Source organism: Xenopus tropicalis, chromosome 5, assembly GCF_000004195.4.
Source record: "Xenopus tropicalis strain Nigerian chromosome 5, UCB_Xtro_10.0, whole genome shotgun sequence".
NCBI lineage: Eukaryota > Metazoa > Chordata > Amphibia > Anura > Pipidae > Xenopus > Xenopus tropicalis.
In genome coordinates, this window is record NC_030681.2 from 19465608 (window position 1) to 19486988 (window position 21381).

Here is a 21381-nt window from a genome sequence, read left to right on the forward strand (position 1 = left end):
ATTAGCTTGACCTTAGGTGGGGATATTGGGAAATGATTTTACAGATTTTACAATGCATAGCCAGCTTAATGCCCTTAAAGAATAAGTAAACCTTTTTTTTCTATCAGTAAAATTACTCTAAACAGCCTCCAGAATTACCTACCTTTTTCCCTGCGCTCAGTCGGTCAGACTGAACAGGAAGTGGGGGCGGGGTTTCACAAGGAAGCAAAGTAAACCAGCAGGAGATTTCAACTTCTAACTCCGGAGCCAGGTCATGGCTCCGGAGTTAGAAGTTGAAATCTCCTGCTGGTTTACTTTGCTTCCTTGTGAAACCCCGCCCCCACTTCCTGTTCAGTTCCCTCATCACTTCGACTACTGTAGTCGAAGTGGAGAGCCTTGTGTGCATGCCTGGAGGCAGCAGGAGCCAGTCTGTGCATGAGCAGGTTTGTTTTTTTTTTTTTTGTTTTGTTTTTTTGATGAGGGAACTGAACAGGAAGTGGGGGTGGGGCTTAACTCTGCACAAGGAAGCAAAGGAATCGAGCAGGATATTTCAACTTCTAACTCAGGAGCCAGGTCAGACTGAATGCAGTTTAGAATAAGGAAATAAGGTTTACTTATTCTTTAATTCCCCAATATTTTTCTGAACCCTTTAGTAATGAACAAGTTTCTTATTGCTTAGTATAACACAAGGTCACATGCTACAGCCTGTTCCCAATGCATAGGGGGTATGACCCTTTATCGCTTATCTTTTCTCACGTGCACCCTAAAGTACATGCCCCAAACCCCAAAGATAATGGTTCCCACTGCATTATTTATGGAAGGACAACATTTAGGGGGCATGTCAAAAATTCTTGCATGTTTGTCCTTCTAAAACCTTCTACAATATTAGAGAAGACGAGGCCATTTGAGAAATACTGAACTGCATAAGGGAAGCCCATGGTTTCGGTCTGAATACCAGGTTATATGATCAAAAGAATGAAAAGATACTGTTATGAATTAGATTAAGGCTACGGTCATAAATGGCACATTCTACCTTGGAGTATTTGGTATTTTTATTTGCACATAAAAGTACAAACCTGTAAAAAAAAAGTGTAAATTGTAAAACACAGTTACATATGAGAGCCATATTGCATCTAATGCTTAAAAAAATAGTTTTATCAAGTTTTTTTTTGTGGTTCCTTCATTGTTTCGGTGCTAGAGATCTGCCTCACTCCGCTATGACATCTGGCACTGAGGGAGCCCAAGAAACAGCCTGGGCTGTGTTAACGTGACAACTGCATGTGTTGAAAAGAAGTAATGCATTCCATATATAGAAACTGACAAACACTTGATTAATTTTAAGGACAAGTGCAGAGCACTTAATATATGATACTGTGACAGGGAGAGGGGAAATGTTTTAAAGCTTTCTTTATATCTTAGCACAATGTAAATCTGTGTGTATTTAAAGCCAAATAAATTACCTCTACAATAAACAATGCGTATCCTCCATTGGCCTGCTGTTTTTGTTTTTTTTCCAACACCCAATAATAACACCACAGTGTTGTATTCTTTATACAAGTAACTTTATATTTGTTTTTGTGTTTTATTCAGTGTGTATACATATAATTATAGGAAAAGAAGCTCACATTGCATCACAAAGTTTAAGAGGACTATTTTTTTTTTATTAAACTACATAGAGAACATTCATGTGTACAGATAATATAATATAATATATATAGATATTTTTTGATCTTGGTTTGTAATACTTTAACACTGATGCTAGATAGATGTGTTTGCCAAAAACTGGCTATTTTTAAATCTATGCTTCTTATAGTAATTTGAGTTGGGGTTTTTAAATACAAATATATGTGTTATCACGGGAAGTGGGAAGGGGCAATGTGTTTGGTATCCCCCTGCCCAGTAAGCCTAATGCCTAACCAATTTTTGGCCAGCATCAAGCTAGGATCCAAGCCTTAAAAAACATATACAGGAGGCCAGCTTACAGAAGACTACATTGGATTCAACAAGAAATAATGGCAGAGAGAATGCTGTAAACATGGTTGGAAACACTTATTTAAAGGTGAACTGCAGTTTCTGAACCAAAATTTGTTAAAGAGCCCCACACAACAAAGAAACCCCTAATATCCCTATCACTCTAATCTGTTTCTTCAAAAAAGTATGAATAAATACCATTATTATATGCTGAAATCCAGCTGCAAAACAGTTTCTTCTCTTTCTGCATTATTTGAAATCCTGGCAGGGGAGGAGGGACTAAAACATTGATGTTGCACATTGTAACAACTTCCCCACAGCTTACAGACAGCATGCAGGAACTACATAACCCACAATGCATTGCACTATGATGTTCCTTTCCTTATTGGCATCACATGTGCAGGGAATTGTGGGATTGGGAGGATGTAGGCTGAAGGCAGGCTGAGGACAGGCGACTACTGTTGCATCTTATTTGAGTCTCAAAGTAGCCAGCCAGATCAGCAGGGGAACAGGGGGCGGGGCTTAGGGAACCGTTCCAAACCATATTATTACATTAAAAGGCTGATTGTATTTAATTGATGTATATAGCAAAGTTGCTTGAAATTGTGTATTATCTTCAAAAAGCTTAAGTTGTGAGTTCCTAATATTGGTAATTTTTAGTCAATTGTTGGTTTGTATGGGGAATAATTTTGCCCTACTGAAAAATGTAAGGATATTAGACAGGAAGAAGATCTGAGACCTCATAATGACACAAAGCCACAGACCAAGTAGTTTTATACAGCCATGTAAGGCTTGTGGGTGGGTACATTTTCTATTTCTTTAATATGTTTTAATAAATTCAGCACTATCCCTAAGCATGGATCTTGTGTATTATAGACCACTATTTGGAGCAGAGTTATTTGAGGCTATTCAATTACCTCATTTACTTTGTCCACCCCATGGGTATATTCTATGACAAGAGGCTGAGTTCCATGTAACCACCACTGAAACAGATCACTTAATACAAAGTTATACAAGGTCCCAGTTTTATCTGTAGTGGATGTGTTTCTCCACTGGTTACATGGAACTCCTCCTCTTTTGGCAGAAGTTTGGTTGAGCTACAGGGCTGGGTATCAGTATCTGGGGCCACTGCGTATCTGCGAGTCCTACTGCTATGTATAATGCTTATATAAATTATTTTATTTTAGACATGGATTACATATAAAATGTGCTGAACTAGAGATCCATAGAGCAATCAGTTTGGGGCATTTGAACTTGTGTAACAGTACGCTGACGTTAAAGTTGTGAATCTAGATGCCACTTAGTAGTTGCCACCATTATATTTATAAGATCTAATGATTTTCTCCAGTTTGTTGGAGTAGTTTTCGACTTGCCTCTATGTTTGGATGACTTTATCAAGTGATTTTTTTCACTGGGTGTCATTGTTTAATGAAAATGTGAATATTCGCTGAATTAAGGGGAATATAATATATATAATATAAAAAATACAGAGATAAGAGATCATACAATGGTATATTTAAGTTCTGGTGCCTTCAATCTCACTGGAGACCAGGAGGCAATCCCTTGAGATCAGAACAAAGAAGTTTTCATTTAAGGCATGCAAAGGGTTTCTACAATGACAACTGGGAAGTTCCGCAATTCATTCCAAGAAGCAGCTGTACTGGCAAATATAATAATTAAAAGTTGGATGCCTTTTAGGTTACTGGTAATAACTGTAGAACAATGTTTTTCCCATTTTCTCCTTCCTCTGGATCCAAGGGTTGAACTTGATGGATGTGTGTCCCAAATACTATGTCTACAACCATCAAAATGTGAAAGCCCACTGACATCTGATATACTAAAGAGCAAACAGAGTTGCATTACAAGGTATTGCCAATGGCAGTTGTCAATGAAGCCCCTCTAGCCAGGATTATGAGATATGTTAAAATATCAACAGCTAGTCTAACCTTTCCACCAGATCATGAATTGCGAGTTCTTGTTTGCACTATATACCATTTTATGATTACACATTGCTTATTTTAGCAGCAAAAAATAGATTTTATTTGAAGACTGTATTTTAATTGTTTTTAAATAAGTCTTTACAATATTTCCTTCTCTTTTGGAAGATCAGTATAACAATGTTTGCTGAACTTTGTAAAAATAATTAGACTGGGGGCAAACAACCAAATCATATTGACTCCAGTGAGCCAGTCCTTCAGTTATTCTTCATAGGATCTTTAATGTAAATTTGAAGTAATTTAAATCCCTTTCTGTACATTACCAACTATGTATATTACTACTCTACCTCCTACAATGTGCCTTCCTCTGAGGAATATCTGAGTAAATCTCTAAGCTGAGAGACGAAATGCTATATTGGTTTGTGACTTAAGCTTTCTAGAGAACCATTTCAGAAGAAAAATGGTTTCAAAACCTACCCTCTATGCCACTATTTCTGTCATGTTTTTTTTGATACTGTAACGGCATCTCAGGTCAGAACCACCTTTAAGGTGGCCATACTCGGACCAGTCACAATCATTCCTGTGACCATTGGTTGCAAATATGATCAGATATGGAGGTAGAAACAATAGGCATTCTACCTTCGCCTGACGATTCAGCCCTAAATGCAGATTTTGCTCGGCTGCCTTCAACTGCGACCAACCAAAATCTTTTGTCCCACCCAATTGACGAAATTTTAGCAACATCGTCTCATCGATCCGCCATACATGCACTGAATATCGTACGATAATATTGTGCGTGTATGGACAGCTTTACACTGGTGTTACCAAAAATATACTTTTTGGGATCATGAGGAAAAATTTGGCAACCAGCGCAATAGAGGTTGCAGCAAATGCGTATGGCAAAAGAATTCTGTAACCAATTATTTCCTACGAAAAAATATACTATGCCATGGACCTACTTCAGCAGTATTGTACATAATTACACTTGTCTGACCCACCAACACAATTCATATTGGCATGTCTAGACATGTAGCTTTAGGTCAATGCTGTGTATATTGATACAATGAAAGACTATTGATTTTTCTAACTGTGTTTATATATAATATTGTTAATGTATATATCTATATATACTGAGAGATTGAGAAAAAATACCAAGATGCATTGTGATGACTGGCAAAAATGTATAAATAAGTAAAAAGATACTTTCTTTATGTACACTCAAGGCACCTCTTGTTGTACAGGTATGGGACCCATTATTCAGAATGCTCAGGACCTGAGGTTTTCCGGATAAGGGGTCTTTCCGTAATTCGGATCTCCTACCTTAAGTCTACTAAAAAAAAAATTTAAACAGTTATTAAACCCAATAGGATTGTTTTGCCTCCAATAAGGGGTAATAATATCTTCGTTGGGATCAAGTACAGGTACTGTTTTATTATTACAGAGAAAAGGGAATCATTTAACCATTAAATAAACCCAATAGGGCTGTTCTGCCCCAATAAGGGGTAATTATATCTTAGTTGGGATCAAGTACAGGTACTGTTTTATTATTACAGAGAAAAGGGAATCATTTAACCATTAAATAAACTCAATAGGGCTGTTCTGCCCCCAATAAGGGGTAATTATATCTTAGTTGGGATCAAGTACAGGTACTGTTTTATTAGTACAGAGAAAAGGGAATCATTTAACCATTAAATAAACCCAATAGGGCTGTTCTGCCCCCAATAAGGGGTAATTATATCTTAGTTGGGATCAAGTACAGGTACTGTTTTATTATTACAGAGAAAAGGGAATCATTTAACCATTAAATAAACCCAATAGGGCTGTTCTGCCCCCAATAAGGGGTAATTATATCTTAGTTGGGATCAAGTACAAGGTACTGTTTTATTATTACAGAGAAAAAGGAAACCATTTTTAAAAATGTGAATTATTTCCGTATTTTGGAACTTTCTGGATAACAGATTTCCGGATAAGGGCTCTGATGCCTGCACCTATATTTTCTATGCAGGTTTAGTTGAACTGATTTTTTAAGGTTACCTGTAAAATTTCCATATATTTTACATTATATCTTCTGCAAGTATAATAATACAAATAATATAATTTTGTCATTGCTATCATCATGTGAGTGCAGTCTTCTACCATAATAATAACGGTACCATAATATTTTCTCCCATTACCATAATAATATTTTCTCTCCCATGAATAATAGAGATTATACTTACAAATTAACACGGAACATAGCTGACTAGAGTTTTAGGTCCCACACTTCAGACCACACAGTAATACACAGTGTTGATTTGTTTTGAAGAATATGAAAGAATTTCACGACGGCAGGATGTCCATGTGACATGATGCATAAAATTTGCAACTAAACCACAAAAACAGACAATTCCTACAGCTTTCACTTTTAGGATAACAAACACAAAAATGGCTTGCATTTGAAGCCTGAACTGACAGATTTCTATAGCCCTTTTCTATCACAAAAAAAAAAAATCTAAATTTCCCTGTAGGTGGGAAGTTCAGTTTTCACTAAGGTTCTCACTTCATTCCGAAAATCATATTTGAATGACAAAAATAAAGACAACATTCATTTGAAATAAGCCTGAATTATTTGCAGTTGAGCGAATGTATATTTGTTTTGATTTAAGGTCTTACAAAGTTGAGGCCAACATGCAGAAGAAAAATATTAAACTATCTATAACCCTGTGTCAACATATGATGCTACTGAGAATGGTAACTGGGCTAATTTTCCAAAGGAAAATTAATTACTTATGACTTACAGTTGTGAAAGCAAACAAAGTAAGCCTGGATTAGGGGACTGTTAATTTCTGCTCGGAGTAGCGATTAAATTGATTTCATATAAATCATAGTATGTAATGGAAAACAGGTCAAAGATGAAATCTTACACAATGACTGACAGAAGAAATTGTAGCGTTATGTAGCTGAAGCAAAGGAAGGTCACAGATATATTAATCATTATCTCATAAAACATGAATTTAGTTTCTAAAACAATATTTGCTGAAAAACCTTGATTGAGGCCAAGAGATTGCTAACTAGGTTGTCCTAATGGAAACATTCGGGAAAATGAAATATTTTTATGTACAGTGTGACATATACTTAGCATATTCAATGAAGGAGCAAAGGAGATGAGGATTGAGAGAGTCACACGTACATGGAATATTAAGCTCTGCTAGAAGGCAGAATAAATTAAGATGCTTGGGCTAATTGCATTAAGTACAGGTCATATAGTCCACCATGTTTTGAAATAACCAATGACAGTGATTTGCCAGCATTTACTTCTTTTTTTTTTTTTTTTAAGTAAGGCTCCATAAGAAGGCCCAGCACTTCTTTCACTTGAATATGATAGGAAATTGAACTGCTGTTTAATGATTTTTTTTTTTTTTTTTTTAAGAAAAGCTGAGTGGGGGTTCTAAAGTGCCATATAGCTCTAAAGTTGCAGTTGCAATAAATCAAAAGGATCTATGCACAGTAGACCACCGCGGTATATGTTTTAACTTTAGAACAGAAACACCATAAAGTGTTATCTTTTTTCTGTATTTTTGCAAAAAGAAATGTTCTGGGACATATAGCAGGATCTACTTCCAGCATCCCAAAGTTCAAAGGTTCCTGGGATTCTAGAACTGCAGCTCCTCTCCATTCTAGAGGGATGTAAGCCACTTTACTTTTTATGTAATATGATTGCATGGTCAGAGTGTCAAGCTTCTTGGACAAAAGTAGTCTGCATGACTAACAGCATTTAGATACAAATGAAAAAGATTCAACTTACAAAAATACAAATAAATACAATAATGCTCAGTGAAAGTACAGATAAATACAATAATGATAAGTCTTAAAAGAGGTAAGCGCACATTGCTGAATCTTAACAGTCAAAACCATGGTGTCTTCCTGGCACTTAGTTCACTTATAAAACAATAAAGATAAACATACATACTGTAAGTCACACAGACTATGCTTGCCCACAATATACATGGGCGCCCCTGAAATTTCTTTGCAGCACTTAATAAAATGTATAACAGATATAGGACATCTTGGGGCAACTTGCAGCCACTTTAAACAGATCCCTCTGTAATTCATTTCACTGTATGAAAACCATTTGTATGTCACTTCTCATTGTTTCAACAACCCTTCTACACACCAAAAAGTGAAAGTGAAAGAAGCTCCACTTCATATAGGAGCAACATGTCTGGGCCAATGGCAGCTTTTAAACTTAGTCTCATACATACGGTATATAATTCCTTATATATATTTTTGGGTACCATGTTCATTGAGCTGAAGGTGCACGTTGCATGTAGACATTTCTGTTGCTCCTATATTGCAAGCTAGCCAGAGTTAAATGTTGTTTGATACAATACTGCTGCAAACCATAGCTAGTGCGACTCAACTACAAGCCAATTGTTTAATATTTCCCAGCCTTCTTCAAATCAAGAAGAGTCAATAAATGGTGGCCCGTGAAACACAATCAAAAGAACCTTTTCCTTTCGGTGCATACGTACAGGCTGATATTTCACAATCCACTCCAAGTCTACATGGGTCAAGCTACTTTGAGAGTCCAGATAAATTCTACATCGGTGATCCCCAACCAGTGGTTCGTGAGGAACATGTTGCTCACCAACCCCTTGGATGTTGCTCTCAGTGCCCCCAAACCAGGGAGTTATTTTTGAATTCCTGACTTGGGGGCAAGTTTTGGTTGAATAAAAACAAGATTTCCTACCAAATAAAGCCCCCTGTAAGCTGATAGGGTGCATAGAGGCTGCCTAATAGCCAATCACAGCCCTTATTTGGCACCTCCAAGAACTTTTATGGTGCTTGTGTTGCTCTCCAAGTCTTTTTACATTTGACTGTGGCTCCCGAGTAAGAAAGGTTGGGGATCCCTGTTCTACATTATCTGGCTGCTATGTCTAAAAGCAATAGGATAAGATTTGAAGGGGAAAGGAAATGTGGGCTTTACCTGCTTATTTGCAACCGCAAACTATTCTCTTGTAAGTGGCTGGTTAATGCAAACCCTTTTTCCCCCCTTTTACCCTTACTCTCTATAGGAAAAGCACAATCCTTTAAAATAATTCTGAGTGGTCTCAGTGAGCTCTATGGAACAGGTGTGAATTTATTACCGCTCTCGGCTCTCTAAGTAGAAGAAACCATTAAGAGTATTAAAGGGAAAGTGGAAACTGCTACAACTTTTTACCTGCAGTTGATTTTTTTTTAAATAAGTGTGGATATATTTAATACTTATATCCTTGCATATTCATTAGCCTAGAGCCTCAAATGCTTTTAGCTAACCACACTGCCATTTACCATCACACCCTTTTCCTGCTGAACATTTCTCTTCACATTTTTTAAAAAGGGAACATTTATCAACAGAGCAGAGTTCTGAAAGGTTAAATATTAAGTTAACAGAATTAACAATCCGTCTGTACAAGGATGCCCATTTAGTACAGCGAATGACTGGTAGATATATAATAAATATGTTAACAACTGGGCTGGATTACATAAAAGTGTCCAGCCATAAATCAATTAGCATTATGGAACATCACCACAATATCATATGTCTACAATCTAATGAAATAGGATCCGCTGCACAAAACTACACACGCTGCAGTAAATTAAATGGACAGTTGGGCTCTGGATTTTATTTATGATGACTTTTTTTTTTCTTAAGTGTTATTTCTTTTTATATGCTCTCTGCTCTTGCCTTTTATTTTGTTGCACTATAATTCTTATTTTTGACGTGTGAAAAGCATTGGAACCAAATGACTGAGAAATGAATTCATTCTGGGTTAGATATATATATGAGCATGTTATCTAGGCCCCCACTTCAGATCTCCACCTCCATTCTAGCACTCAGTCAACCAGAGGCACTCGAGCTATTGGAATGGATGCTAAGAGCTGGTGGGAGTAGTAGTATGTGTAAAGTAACCATTAAACATTAGGCTACACTTTGCTGCCAACGTAAGCAACTTTATAACTAGAAACATGCTTCCTTTAGGGACATGGTAAAGCAGTACCATCAGTTGGTGGAAAGAGAGGCAGGTATAAATGAAAAGCATGTCCATGATCAGTATGGCAGCAGATATTAAAAAAAAAAAAAGGCTCCGGTGTAAATGCACTGCTTTGGAGTGCTCATAAACCAAGGAAATTGACTGTGTTGCTGGAAAGAATTGGCTGTAACACCCACAGAATTTCCAGTTATTCATTCCTCAAGTCATAATGTGGCAGTGAAACACTGAACCCTAATGGAAAATAAACACTGCTTACTAGTAGCACTCATTATTTATTTAGCCTTCAATAGATGGGAAAGTATGAGGCCAGAGTTTACATTTTGAACAGAAAATTCTTCTTCTGCGTTGTTATATGTAATTGAGTTTTAAATACCACCGGTCTTAGCTAAAGCAAGAGCCACAGATACAGAAGAACAGTATTTGTTTATAGAGAACTTGCAAAAGTGATTCAGCCATTGGTCAATTTGATGCTTCAGTGAAAGGACTGACCATAGATAGAGCAGATGAGAGAATGACATCTATTTATTAGCACTCTAACAGCAGTGGCAGAAGCACATAAAACGGGAGCTAGGATGTCACCAGTTCAACACCCTATGCCTTAAGGTGGCCATACACAGCCCAATAAAAGCTGCCGACAGTCTGAGTTGGAAGCTTATTGGACCAAGTATGGGGCCCTCAAACAGGCCTGCCTAACAAAAATCTGGCAGAAAATCAGGCAGGTTTAAAAATACCTCTGAGGCGAGGAGTACATCAGCTCCTCACCCCAACATCTTGCATCCCATCAACAAGATCTGATTGGATCAATATGATATCACCCACCTCATGGTAGATCAACTTATTTGGCATCTCACCAAACAAGGGAATCTCTCCAAGTATGGTCAACTAAAGTCATAGTGCAATACAAGATACTAGGGATGCACCAAATCCAGGATTCGGTTCGGTATTCACCCAGGATTCGGATTTGGACGAATACACGGTCCTTGTCGAACCAAATCCAAACTATATTGGATTTAACATAGGCTAATTAGGATTAACAATGTTGATTTTCCACACATTGAAACATTTATTAAAAATCATGTTTATTTATCATACATTATAGCATTTATCTGAAATTAAGATGGCATACCATTCTTAAAAATTCCCAACTCTTATAAGAAAATCTCAATGGGTTAATCATAATTATGTTTGATCATAGAAATGAAAAGGACAGGGAAGAGTCAACTGCCAATCGACAACCTCAGACACACTGGCCTTGGGCCCCATCTTGTCTCTTGTCCCATGGATCCCTTGCAGCTGCCCAGGGCACTACCCATTCACACTGGCATAAAACTATAACTTGGAGAGTAAAATCCAAACAGTTACTATACTGCATATTGCCCTGGGCAGCCACAAGGGATGACGGCGGTTCAAGGCTAGTGATTAGAATAATCAGATGTGGGACTAACAAATTGGCACCTCCCAGTCATTAACCCTTTTAATTGCAGTCATTTTTGCAAATTGCCCTTTCCATACATTTAAGCCATTTGAGTAGGTTGGACACATTTTGATTAAAAAAAAAAGACTATTATCCAAATCCAAAAATTTCCACCTCCACTGATTTATTTTGTTGTTTGTCTATGAAGATTCTCATTCATCCAGGTCATGATATACAGTATCTAGTAGAATTAAGTCTAAAACAACTGGACTTTTCTGAGTTTTTCTTGAAAACGGTTCACCACTCATCCGAGTGGCTTCTTCATACCTTCTTACACCTGTCAGTTTCAGCTAACACCTAACTGAACAAGTTCAATGGAACCATTGTGATTGGATGTCTGTGACTCTACTACCATCAAGAGTTTAAATACCGGGGAATTCCCTACCAGTCATTTGAACTGAAGAAGCCACTCGGATGAGTGGTGAAACGTTTTCAAGAAAAACTCAGAAAAGTCCAGTTGTTTTAGACTTAATTCTACTAGATACTGTATATTTTGTTGTTTATTGTTACTTAACCACAAATACCATCAATACTTGTCAGTTTCTACTATAAATATTAATAAAATGAGTTACCTAGAAACATGTATCTATTACATATACTTTCTTTTAATGAACATTCATAAAGGGTAAAAATTAGGCATTTTTTGGGAAGCCAGTAACTTGGCTCAGAAGGCTAGGTGTAGAGAAATAATCAGAACAAAGCAGCTAAATGATGGCACACGTCTAGATCTTGAGTGGAAGGGATCGATATCATGTACTGCTTTATACAAAGAGCTAAAACCCCAGGTCTCCAATCATGTGAAAATAGAGAAGGCTCTAAAGATCATGTTACTGGCCCGATGTTTTAATGGACTATAAATCTGACCAGCCATTTTCAAACCTGAGTCACAAAAAACCAAAGCCAGGAGTTTAACTAAATGAAACAGAAATAAATATCCAGCAGAATGCATTTGGTCAGATCACAAAATAAAGAGTCATTGACAAAATGTTCACATGGAACTGCCTGACACTTAATTCCAAAGTCGTGTTTTGGTGCCTCTCAGCTTTGATGGATTACTTAGATATATATTCTGCATTCGCTTACCTGGTACATTCCAACGCCAATGTGTTTGGGCTCAATTTTCACAAGCTCAGCTAATGGATCCTGTACACGTCTTGCTATGGAAACTGGAACACAGAATTGGAAAACAAATGGTTTTATGTGAAAAGCAGTTCTGTATAATTGAAGGTTTAAAAAGAATTACCAATGTATACACATGCACCAAAGTTGCAATTGGGTGCCTAATAATAGCAGATTTATGTATAAACAATGCACAAACTGACAGGGCAGCTACAGGCACTACGGACAGCTGGTTATTTTGTAGCTTGCTCACCATTTGCGCTCAAAAGGTTGATAAATGTTAAGCTTTGCAACTCACATTTATGTACAGTAATTACCGTTAGGGATTCTGTCATGATTTTTATGGCATAGTTTTTATTATTAACTTGCACTGTGTACAATACCGATAATTCATTCTGCCATTTAAATTGTTATTCTTGTACCAAAAAAAATTATTTTTTTTAGCCGTAATATTGGAGTATTGGCGTCATTTTGGTGCACTGAGCTTTTAGAAGGAGCCAGCGCTACACATTAAAACTGCTTTCAGGTAACCCATTGTTTCTTCTTCTCAGTGTAACTGGAAAAGTCATGACCTGGCTGAGCTGGACTTGGATTTTCACGGTTGAGTGGCGTTATCATACCTACCACTAAGTGCGGCATGGGAGCATTTTTAGCAATACAGGTGTCAGGAAGCTGTTACTACTTGCCCATTGTTCTGCTGATCAGATGCTGGGGGGGGGGGGGGGGGGGGGAGAGGGGGGTGATATGCATCTGAGCAGTAAAGAGTGACTGAAGTTTATCAGAGCATTAGTCACATGGCTGAAGGCACCTGGAAAACTAAGAATATGGCTAGACCAACGTCAATTTTTAAAATGAAATAAGGAAGTATACTCTGTTAGGAACCATTCATGGGTTATACATTGTATTGCACAGTATAATTAAAGAAGTCTGGGATTACTAAATTACTAAATAAACGTCCACCCAGTGAGGTTTATTTATTCTGGAAAAGTGCATTACTAATACCCTTTACAATGGTCCAACACACAAAGTGTTGGCCTGGTCCCCCTATGGCCCACCAAGGAACCTATGATCCAGAGCTCACTCATACAAAATTTAGATGGAGACTGAGTGCCGAGTGGTAGAGAAGTTATTTAGGCTTATGTTGAAATTAAGAAGAGGTTAATGGGCACTATCCAAGGTCCAATGGTGGAGCCTCTGGTACTCTGGCAAGACTGCCAGACCCTGCATACAAAACATTTCTTAAGATTTAAGCAATTATGACAATATCCTACTTACTCTTTAGAGGCCATTCTGTATTATAGTAACAATAATGAAAAGTGAATCTGCCTTCTGGTGGTCAGGTGCTGAATTTCTCTTTAAGCTGTAAAGGGCAATTTTGGAGTAATCTTATTAAGTGTTGCCCTGTTTCCCCACATATTAGCCATATAATATTTTGCAGGACTACATATTATAGTAAAATAATCAGGTCGTTTAAAGGATTCTGTGGAGTCATTGGGCAGTCTGGGGCCAATGCAAGTCCTCGGGGGCCCACATCCTGCCTGCGTGACTCCAGTTGGACAGCATGGATCTACAGTGACTGCTCAGATTACTTGACAGCTGTAAGAGAATTTCTAACATGTCCCTTTAGCATTGGCTAATGAAATCCTACACAAGGTTGTTGGCAGACAGAATGTTCCATTCTAATCTTATCCAATCTGATCCAATCATGATTATTCAGAACTACACTCAGACCTCACAGATGAGCAATGGCTGGCCAATTTATATTCCCTTCCCTGGTCGTATTCCCTACCATACGACTCTGGATATCAGTAACTCTAGTATAGTGTGTGTTTCACGTGTGTGATTGCCAAAATCACCGCAGGCTTGGCTATATATCATGATCCTTCATTCACTTCAGCCAGTCATTCTTCTACCTAACTGTATGACTGTCAGTATTTGTGGGGCTACCTACAGGGAGATTTGGCTGTGGCATCTCCTTGCCATTAATGGATTTCCAGAAATATTACACTGACCCAAATCACTGTGTGTGGTTCTATCAGCCAGTACTCCTGCACTTCTGCACAGTGACCCTATCCATCATGCTACAGTTTGATAAATAATAGCAATAAAAAATAGCCATTTTATGTTTTAGTTTAATTTGAGCATAATGTGTACAGCTAATTGACTCAATGGCAATTTACATTTATAAAAGGGGTAATTACCGTATATACTCGAGTATAAGCGGATCCGAATATAAGCCGAGGTACCTAATTTTACCTAAGAAAACTGGAAAAACTTATTGACTCGAGTATAAGCCTAGGGTGGGAAATGCAGCAGCTACTGCTAAGTTTTAATAATCAAAATAAATACCAATAAAATTACATTAATTGAGGCATCAGTGGTGTATATGTTTTTCAATATTTATTTCAAAGAAAAACAGTAAACTAGCTCTGTAAGCGGAGAAGAGGGTCAACAAAAACAATATGAGTACTACCCCACGCTCATTGCGCATTGGCAAACTGGCAGCAGTCCCAGAGGAGATGTAAGGGGAAATAAGTATTGCTAGTGGGAGCCTAGGCCAGGGCACTTGAGGGTCTGGTTGCAGGTGGCAATTTTGCACACAAAGGACAGAGGGTGCTAGTCTGGAGGGACCCATGGCACCCGACTCGAGTATAAGCGGAGGGTGACTTTTTCAGCACATTTTGGGTGCTGAAAAACTAGGCTTATACTCGAGTATATACAGTATATTGCTCCATCTCCATACATCTTAACAGAGTTGCACTGTCTAATAGGATTATGCTGTTCATCTCCTGTCCAAGGAATATAGCCACTCATATGTATAAAAGTAAATATATTAAAAAAATGTATATATACATATACATACACACACACACACACACATATATATATTAAAAAGGAACTCTGCCTATACACAACTAAAGCTTTTTGAAAATTAAACATAATTTCAACTCTGCCATATACAGGTTCAGGATCCGTTATATGGAAACCCGTTATCCATAAAGCTCTAAATTACGGGAAGGTCATCTCCATAGACTGCATTATAAATAAAAATAATTTTAAAAAATGATTTCGTTTTTCTCTGTAAATAAAACAGTACCCTTGTACATAATGGTAAATGAGCTTTAATTAATCCTTACAAGTAAAATACTCCTATTGGTCTTAATGCTTAAATTATTTTTTTTTTAGTAAACTTAAGGTATGGTGATACAAATTACGGAAGATCCCTTATCCGGAACACCCCAGGTCACGAACATTCTGGATAATAGTTGCCACACCTGTACATCAGGCGGCTGATCTGGCTGGCTAGAGAACTGTTTTGCAGCTGGATTTCAGCATATAAAAATGGTATTTATTCATACTTTTTGAAGGAACAGATTACAGGGATAGGTATATTAGGGGTTCCTGTGTTGTGTGGGGCTCTTTAACAAATTTTGGTTTGGAAACTGGAGTTTCCCTATAAATATATAATACTTGTGTAAAGAAAAAGCTCTCACCTTGTGCTTTAAATATTAGACTGAATATAAACAGTGCATGTGAATGGTATATTTCCCTAAGCTACATTGTTATACTGACTCCTGTGAGGAACAGTTCATGATATTGTACAGTACCCGCAGAAAATAATAGATTAAACAGAGTAAAAAATAATTTCTTTGTAAAGCATTTCATACTGCTGCTAGGCCCATCTGAAAATATATTTTTAACAATGTAAATGATGTGTTCTATCTCCAGGCCAATTCCTTACAAAAGTTTCTAAATATAAAAGGCAATAATCTGCAGGACTTTTTGTGTTCCCCAATGGAAATGTATATGCATAGCTGGAAAAAAACAAGAAGCCGTTCCAGATCGGCCTTAGTGGGAATATAATAAAATGTATATAGCTGATGATCCATACGGCAGCGGTGCCAAAGCTCGCGTGGATTAAACAATGCAGAAAGCAGTACTAAATGGAAAATAGACCACTATAAAACCTAACGTTGAAAAAACAATAATGTTAACAGAGTTTGAGAACTGCTGCTCACTTAATTCAAACAATACACATTAGTGGTGGTCTTTTTCCTCTTACTGAGGGTCTTCAAACCTCCAAGCTCCTGAAAAGTCTCTCCATGCATATATATGTGCAGAGAGAAAAAATAATCATTTTAACATGCAGTCTCAAAATTTTTTGTTTCCGTCTTAAACCGAAACATCCTGTATTTGCCTTTAACTGACAAAGCCAGACCTAAACAAAACTTGTAGGTAAATCATAATCAGCCAAACTGCTGATAATACCTGTTAAGTGGGAAAGAGGCCACTTAAACAACTCCCCTCTCTTGTGTAGTAAGGCTAAAGGGAGGTGTTGACAAAGCAGCTGACACTTTGGGGCACATTCATGAAAACACGAGTTCGAATCCCGAATGGGATAAATTCGGATTGGATACGATCATTTCTTAAGATCTCAAATATCACGAATATGCTTACGAAAAAATCATATTAGTCACGATAATATCGTATTGGCATTCCGAAAGTCACTACATTTTTGTACCGAACGACAGTAAAATGCAGGAAAACCCTTTCTAACTTTGATCCTTCAGTGCATGATTTTGGAAGTCTTCCATAGGAATCAATGGCACTCTGCAGCTCCAACCTGGCCCAAGGAAAGTCTCCCATAGGGCTCAATGGCACTCTGCAGCTCCAACCTGGCCCAAGGAAAGTCTCCCATAGGGCTCAATGGCACTCTGCAGCTCCAACCTGGCCCAAGGAAAGCCTCCCATAGGGCTCAATGGCGCTCTGCAGCTCAAACCTGGCCCAAGGAAAGCCTCCCATAGGGCTCAATGGCACTCTGCAGATCCAACCCGGCCCAAGGAAAGTCTCCCATAGGGCTCAATGGCACTCTGCAGCTCCAACCTGGCCCAAGGAAAGTCTCCCATAGGGCTCAATGGCACTCTGCAGCTCCAACCCGGCCCAAGGAAAGCCTCCCATAGGGCTCAATGGCACTCTGCAGCTCCAACCTGGCCCAAGGAAAGTCTCCCATAGGGCTCAATGGCACTCTGCAGCTCCAACCTGGCCCAAGGAAAGCCTCCCATAGGGCTCAATGGCGCTCTGCAGCTCAAACCTGGCCCAAGGAAAGTCTCCCATAGGGCTCAATGGCACTCTGCAGCTCCAACCCGGCCCAAGGAAAGCCTCCCATAGGGCTCAATGGCACTCTGCAGCTCCAACCCGGCCCAAGGAAAGTCTCCCATAGGGCTCAATGGCACTCTGCAGCTCCAACCTGGCCCAAGGAAAGCCTCCCATAGGGCTCAATGGCACTCTGCAGCTCCAACCTGGCCCAAGGAAAGCTTGAATGCATCCAAAACTTTCGTACTCAGTGCGACAATACGATTTTGTCGCACAAATTTTGTCACAAAGTACGAAAAAGATGCAAAAGCAACAAAAAAGATGCGCAAGGTAGCAAAAAGTTGCGCAAGCGACATTTGAACAAACGCTCGGAGCGTTTGTGGATTAGTAAATCTCCCCCTTTGAGTTGGAGTTGTTCTGCTTCCTCCATTTGTATAGGATTGTTATTGATGGCAGATTCTGTGGCTGCGATGAGCTCAACCACCGAGTGTTGTGGTGTCACTGCTTAGTTTAGCCCTTGTCTGATAGGTTCTTAACCAATGTGTGCGGTTTCAAAACTCTTCACACATCCATTCATGCAACTCTCGCAAGTAATACCTGTGTCTATGAGTTGCATGATACTTTGGCAACCCTATAGCATCCACACCTCTGAGTTTCAGGTGTCACCTGTCTGAAGAGTTACATAGTGCCATTGTGATTGGATTAGTAGAAGAGTTGATATCCTTAGGACTTCCCACACCAGTTAGTTGACCTGAAGAAGCTGCTCGAAAGAGTAGTGCTAATGATTACTTAGCAAGTCCAGTTGCTTAAGATTGACCTATACTATTCATTCAGGTCATGGTATATCTTCATAGTAATAGATCCATATAATGTTTTCTAGCATTTTCTATGTATGATTACTGCTTTGTTCTGGTTACCATAATAACCTTATAAGTAATTTCTTTTCTTTTTTTTTTTCCATATTCAAAATGATTTGATTGATGACCAATACATGTTCATTTCCCATAGCATGGAATTGCACAAAAGCAGGTCTGTCATCATCACATTAACCAGACTGAACATTATTCTTAAACACAGAACATTTTTAGAACTTAGTAGAGAAAAGCTGATAGAAAGAAAGAGTGGAAGAAGGCACAGATAAGAGATAGGCGTTTCAATATGGTTTTTTTTTTTTTATAAGCCACGATATTAGTACGTGAAAACAGAATACCCAGGCAGCATGTACTAATGTCATAAACTGACCAGCCGTAAAAAGGTCAAAATTAAAATACCAACCATCTAAAAATGGAATTGCTCCCCTAAATAAGCTTACAGTCTGAATATAAAACATTTTAAAACCAATGCATAGTTATTACTATCTTTGTATTAAAGGAGAAGGAAAGGCATTTTAGCACTTTACTGCCAATAGATTTGCCACATTTTTCCCACCTAGAACACTATATTTATTCTGCAGAAATCATTACCATACCTGAGTAAACAACCTTAGAAGCTTTCTCCGTTTGCTGAAGACAGCAGCTGCCATTTTAAGTAGCTTCCTTCCTGCAGTCTAGCCTTTATAGCGGAGGTCACACATTCCTAAGGGAGGGAGTTCTTAGCATTCTGGTGGGAGGGGAGAGCAGGGGAGGGGAGAGAACTGTGCAGACTCTGGCCATAGAATTAAGGCTGTTTCTGAGAGAGGAAGTCAGACACTGGAACATCATGTTTACAAAAAAATAGACAAGTAATCCTGTGTTTCTTTTGATAGAGGACTCAGTGCAGCAGTACTGTAAGTGCTTATGGCTGTATTTACATAGACCGTGTTGATAAGCTTACTTCGTTTTTACCTTTCCTTCTCCTTTAAGCACAAATGAACTAGGAATATAATACAGTGTGTGTATATATTACACATACATATAGAGATAACAACATTGTGTGTGTGTACATACAATGTTGTTAACTGTATTTTAATTTGAATGACGGTAATGCAATCATATGCTGTGTGTCCTTTATACTGTAGAAGGACAGTAATGCAACTGTATTTGCCTGTAAGGCAAACGGCACATCATTCTTGGCTAACCTTTTGCTAGAAAAGTAGATACATTTTCCGCTTAAAAAGATTTCCAGCGCTTTCAGTTTGCCTTTCACTGCCCCCCCCCCAACATTTCACTGCATTACGAAGATGAAGGAACGTATGAATGGCTCTAAACTATACCAGATGTACTAAGATGTTAGATTAAGATATTTAGTGTGTGCTAGGTGATTTTAGATTACATTAAATTAGCATGTTTGGAAGTAGTACAAGGCATGAAGGCAAGTTCTAATATGGATTCTGTAACTTTGTACTCACAGAAGATAAAACCCAGCGGTTATGTTTTGGAATGTGTGGTATCATAGGTGGTTATAGCCAGACCGGCATCTAGGACAAATGGATCCGGCTTCTCATATGAGCAGCACGATAAACTGTTCTTTATCTCAGCCTCATCGGAAAGCTACAATCCAACGTATCTAGGTGCAATGCGGATTTTTAGATTCCATAAGTTTAGCCAGTGATCACAAGGGGATTTCCACATTCCTTATTGTTAGTTTAACTTGTACTGATAATGGCAGCCCCAAGACAAGTCCTAAAGGGAAGTTCAGAGTGCGGCCATACGATACGCCTTCTTCACAATTATACTAATACAACACAATATGTCTTTTTATCCTCTGTGTACAAAAGCATAATCTATCAAAAGACTGCAGTTTCCAGGGGGAAATGCTAGCCTTCATGACGCAGACATATTCAAAAGCATAAATAAGAAAAGGATAAATAAACCTGTAAAAAAAAGTGAATGTAAAATTGATGAGGGTGCTGTTCTAAGCACATTTATACTTTATATTCATTATTTTATTTATTTTTTTGAAGACTTGCAGATATTAAGGGGAATGTGTACTGTTAATTTGCATTAATTTTGTTACAACATCGCCACCTAATGGTCTATTTCTGACAGTGATGTAGTCGACTAAATTGTCAAGAGAAAGAAAGAGGGCTGGTCTGATGTTCTTCTGGGTAGGAAACAATTATCAGAGGTTTCTAATGTTTATCTGTAGGGCATACGTCACTGCCCCCCCTCTTATTACTACCACCTAATACAGCGGTTCTCAACCTGTGGGTTGGGACCCCTTTGGTCACCTAAGACCATCGGAAACACATATTTGCGATGGTCTTAGGAATAATTTTATGGTTGGCGGTCACAACATGAGGAACTGTATTAAAGGGTCGCGGCATTAGAAAGGTTGAGAACCACTGACCTAATAACATACAATTAGAGGGCAAATAAGAGAATGTCCATGCCCTCCATTCAGTGAAGCCATAATGAAACATATGAAATATGCAACGTGTACAAACAGTTACCAACCAATCACAGCACTAAGGTCAGTATAGCAGCAGATTTATCCTCATTTGGATAACATTTGGCCCATGTGACACACATTAATGACTAAAGGGGAAACTATTTGTAGAATTTATTGATTATGTATTCATGTTGTGGACAGGTAGCCTTTGGAAATGACTGATACCTGAATGGGTATGAACATTTTAATTTCCTATTGTGAAAATGAAAATGTAATATACAACTATTCTCATGGAAATGGGAAACTTTCTAAATAACTCATCAATGATGTCCCGCTTCTGAATTAATCAAGTTACTGCTCAGTATCCCCTTTTAAGCAATTTGAAACTACAGACAGGCTTTGTGTCGGAGTCAGTTATTTTAAAAGGCAGTTAACGCTAATACACTGTCTAAGCAAAGGGATCAACAGTGCAATGATGCATTTG

At 38.2% G+C, this 21381-nt stretch overlaps 1 protein-coding gene across 2 annotated transcripts in view; it reads right to left on the reverse strand.

The window, feature by feature from the left end:
• srbd1 (S1 RNA binding domain 1) overlaps positions 1–21381 on the reverse strand; it is a 108199-nt gene that overhangs the window by 38667 nt on the left and 48151 nt on the right. For both annotated transcript variants that reach the window (XM_004914754.4, XM_004914756.4), the window contains exon 16: positions 12459–12541. In XM_004914754.4, coding sequence (XP_004914811.2) covers positions 12459–12541 — 83 coding nt within the window. The remainder of the gene's footprint in view (positions 1–12458; positions 12542–21381) is intronic.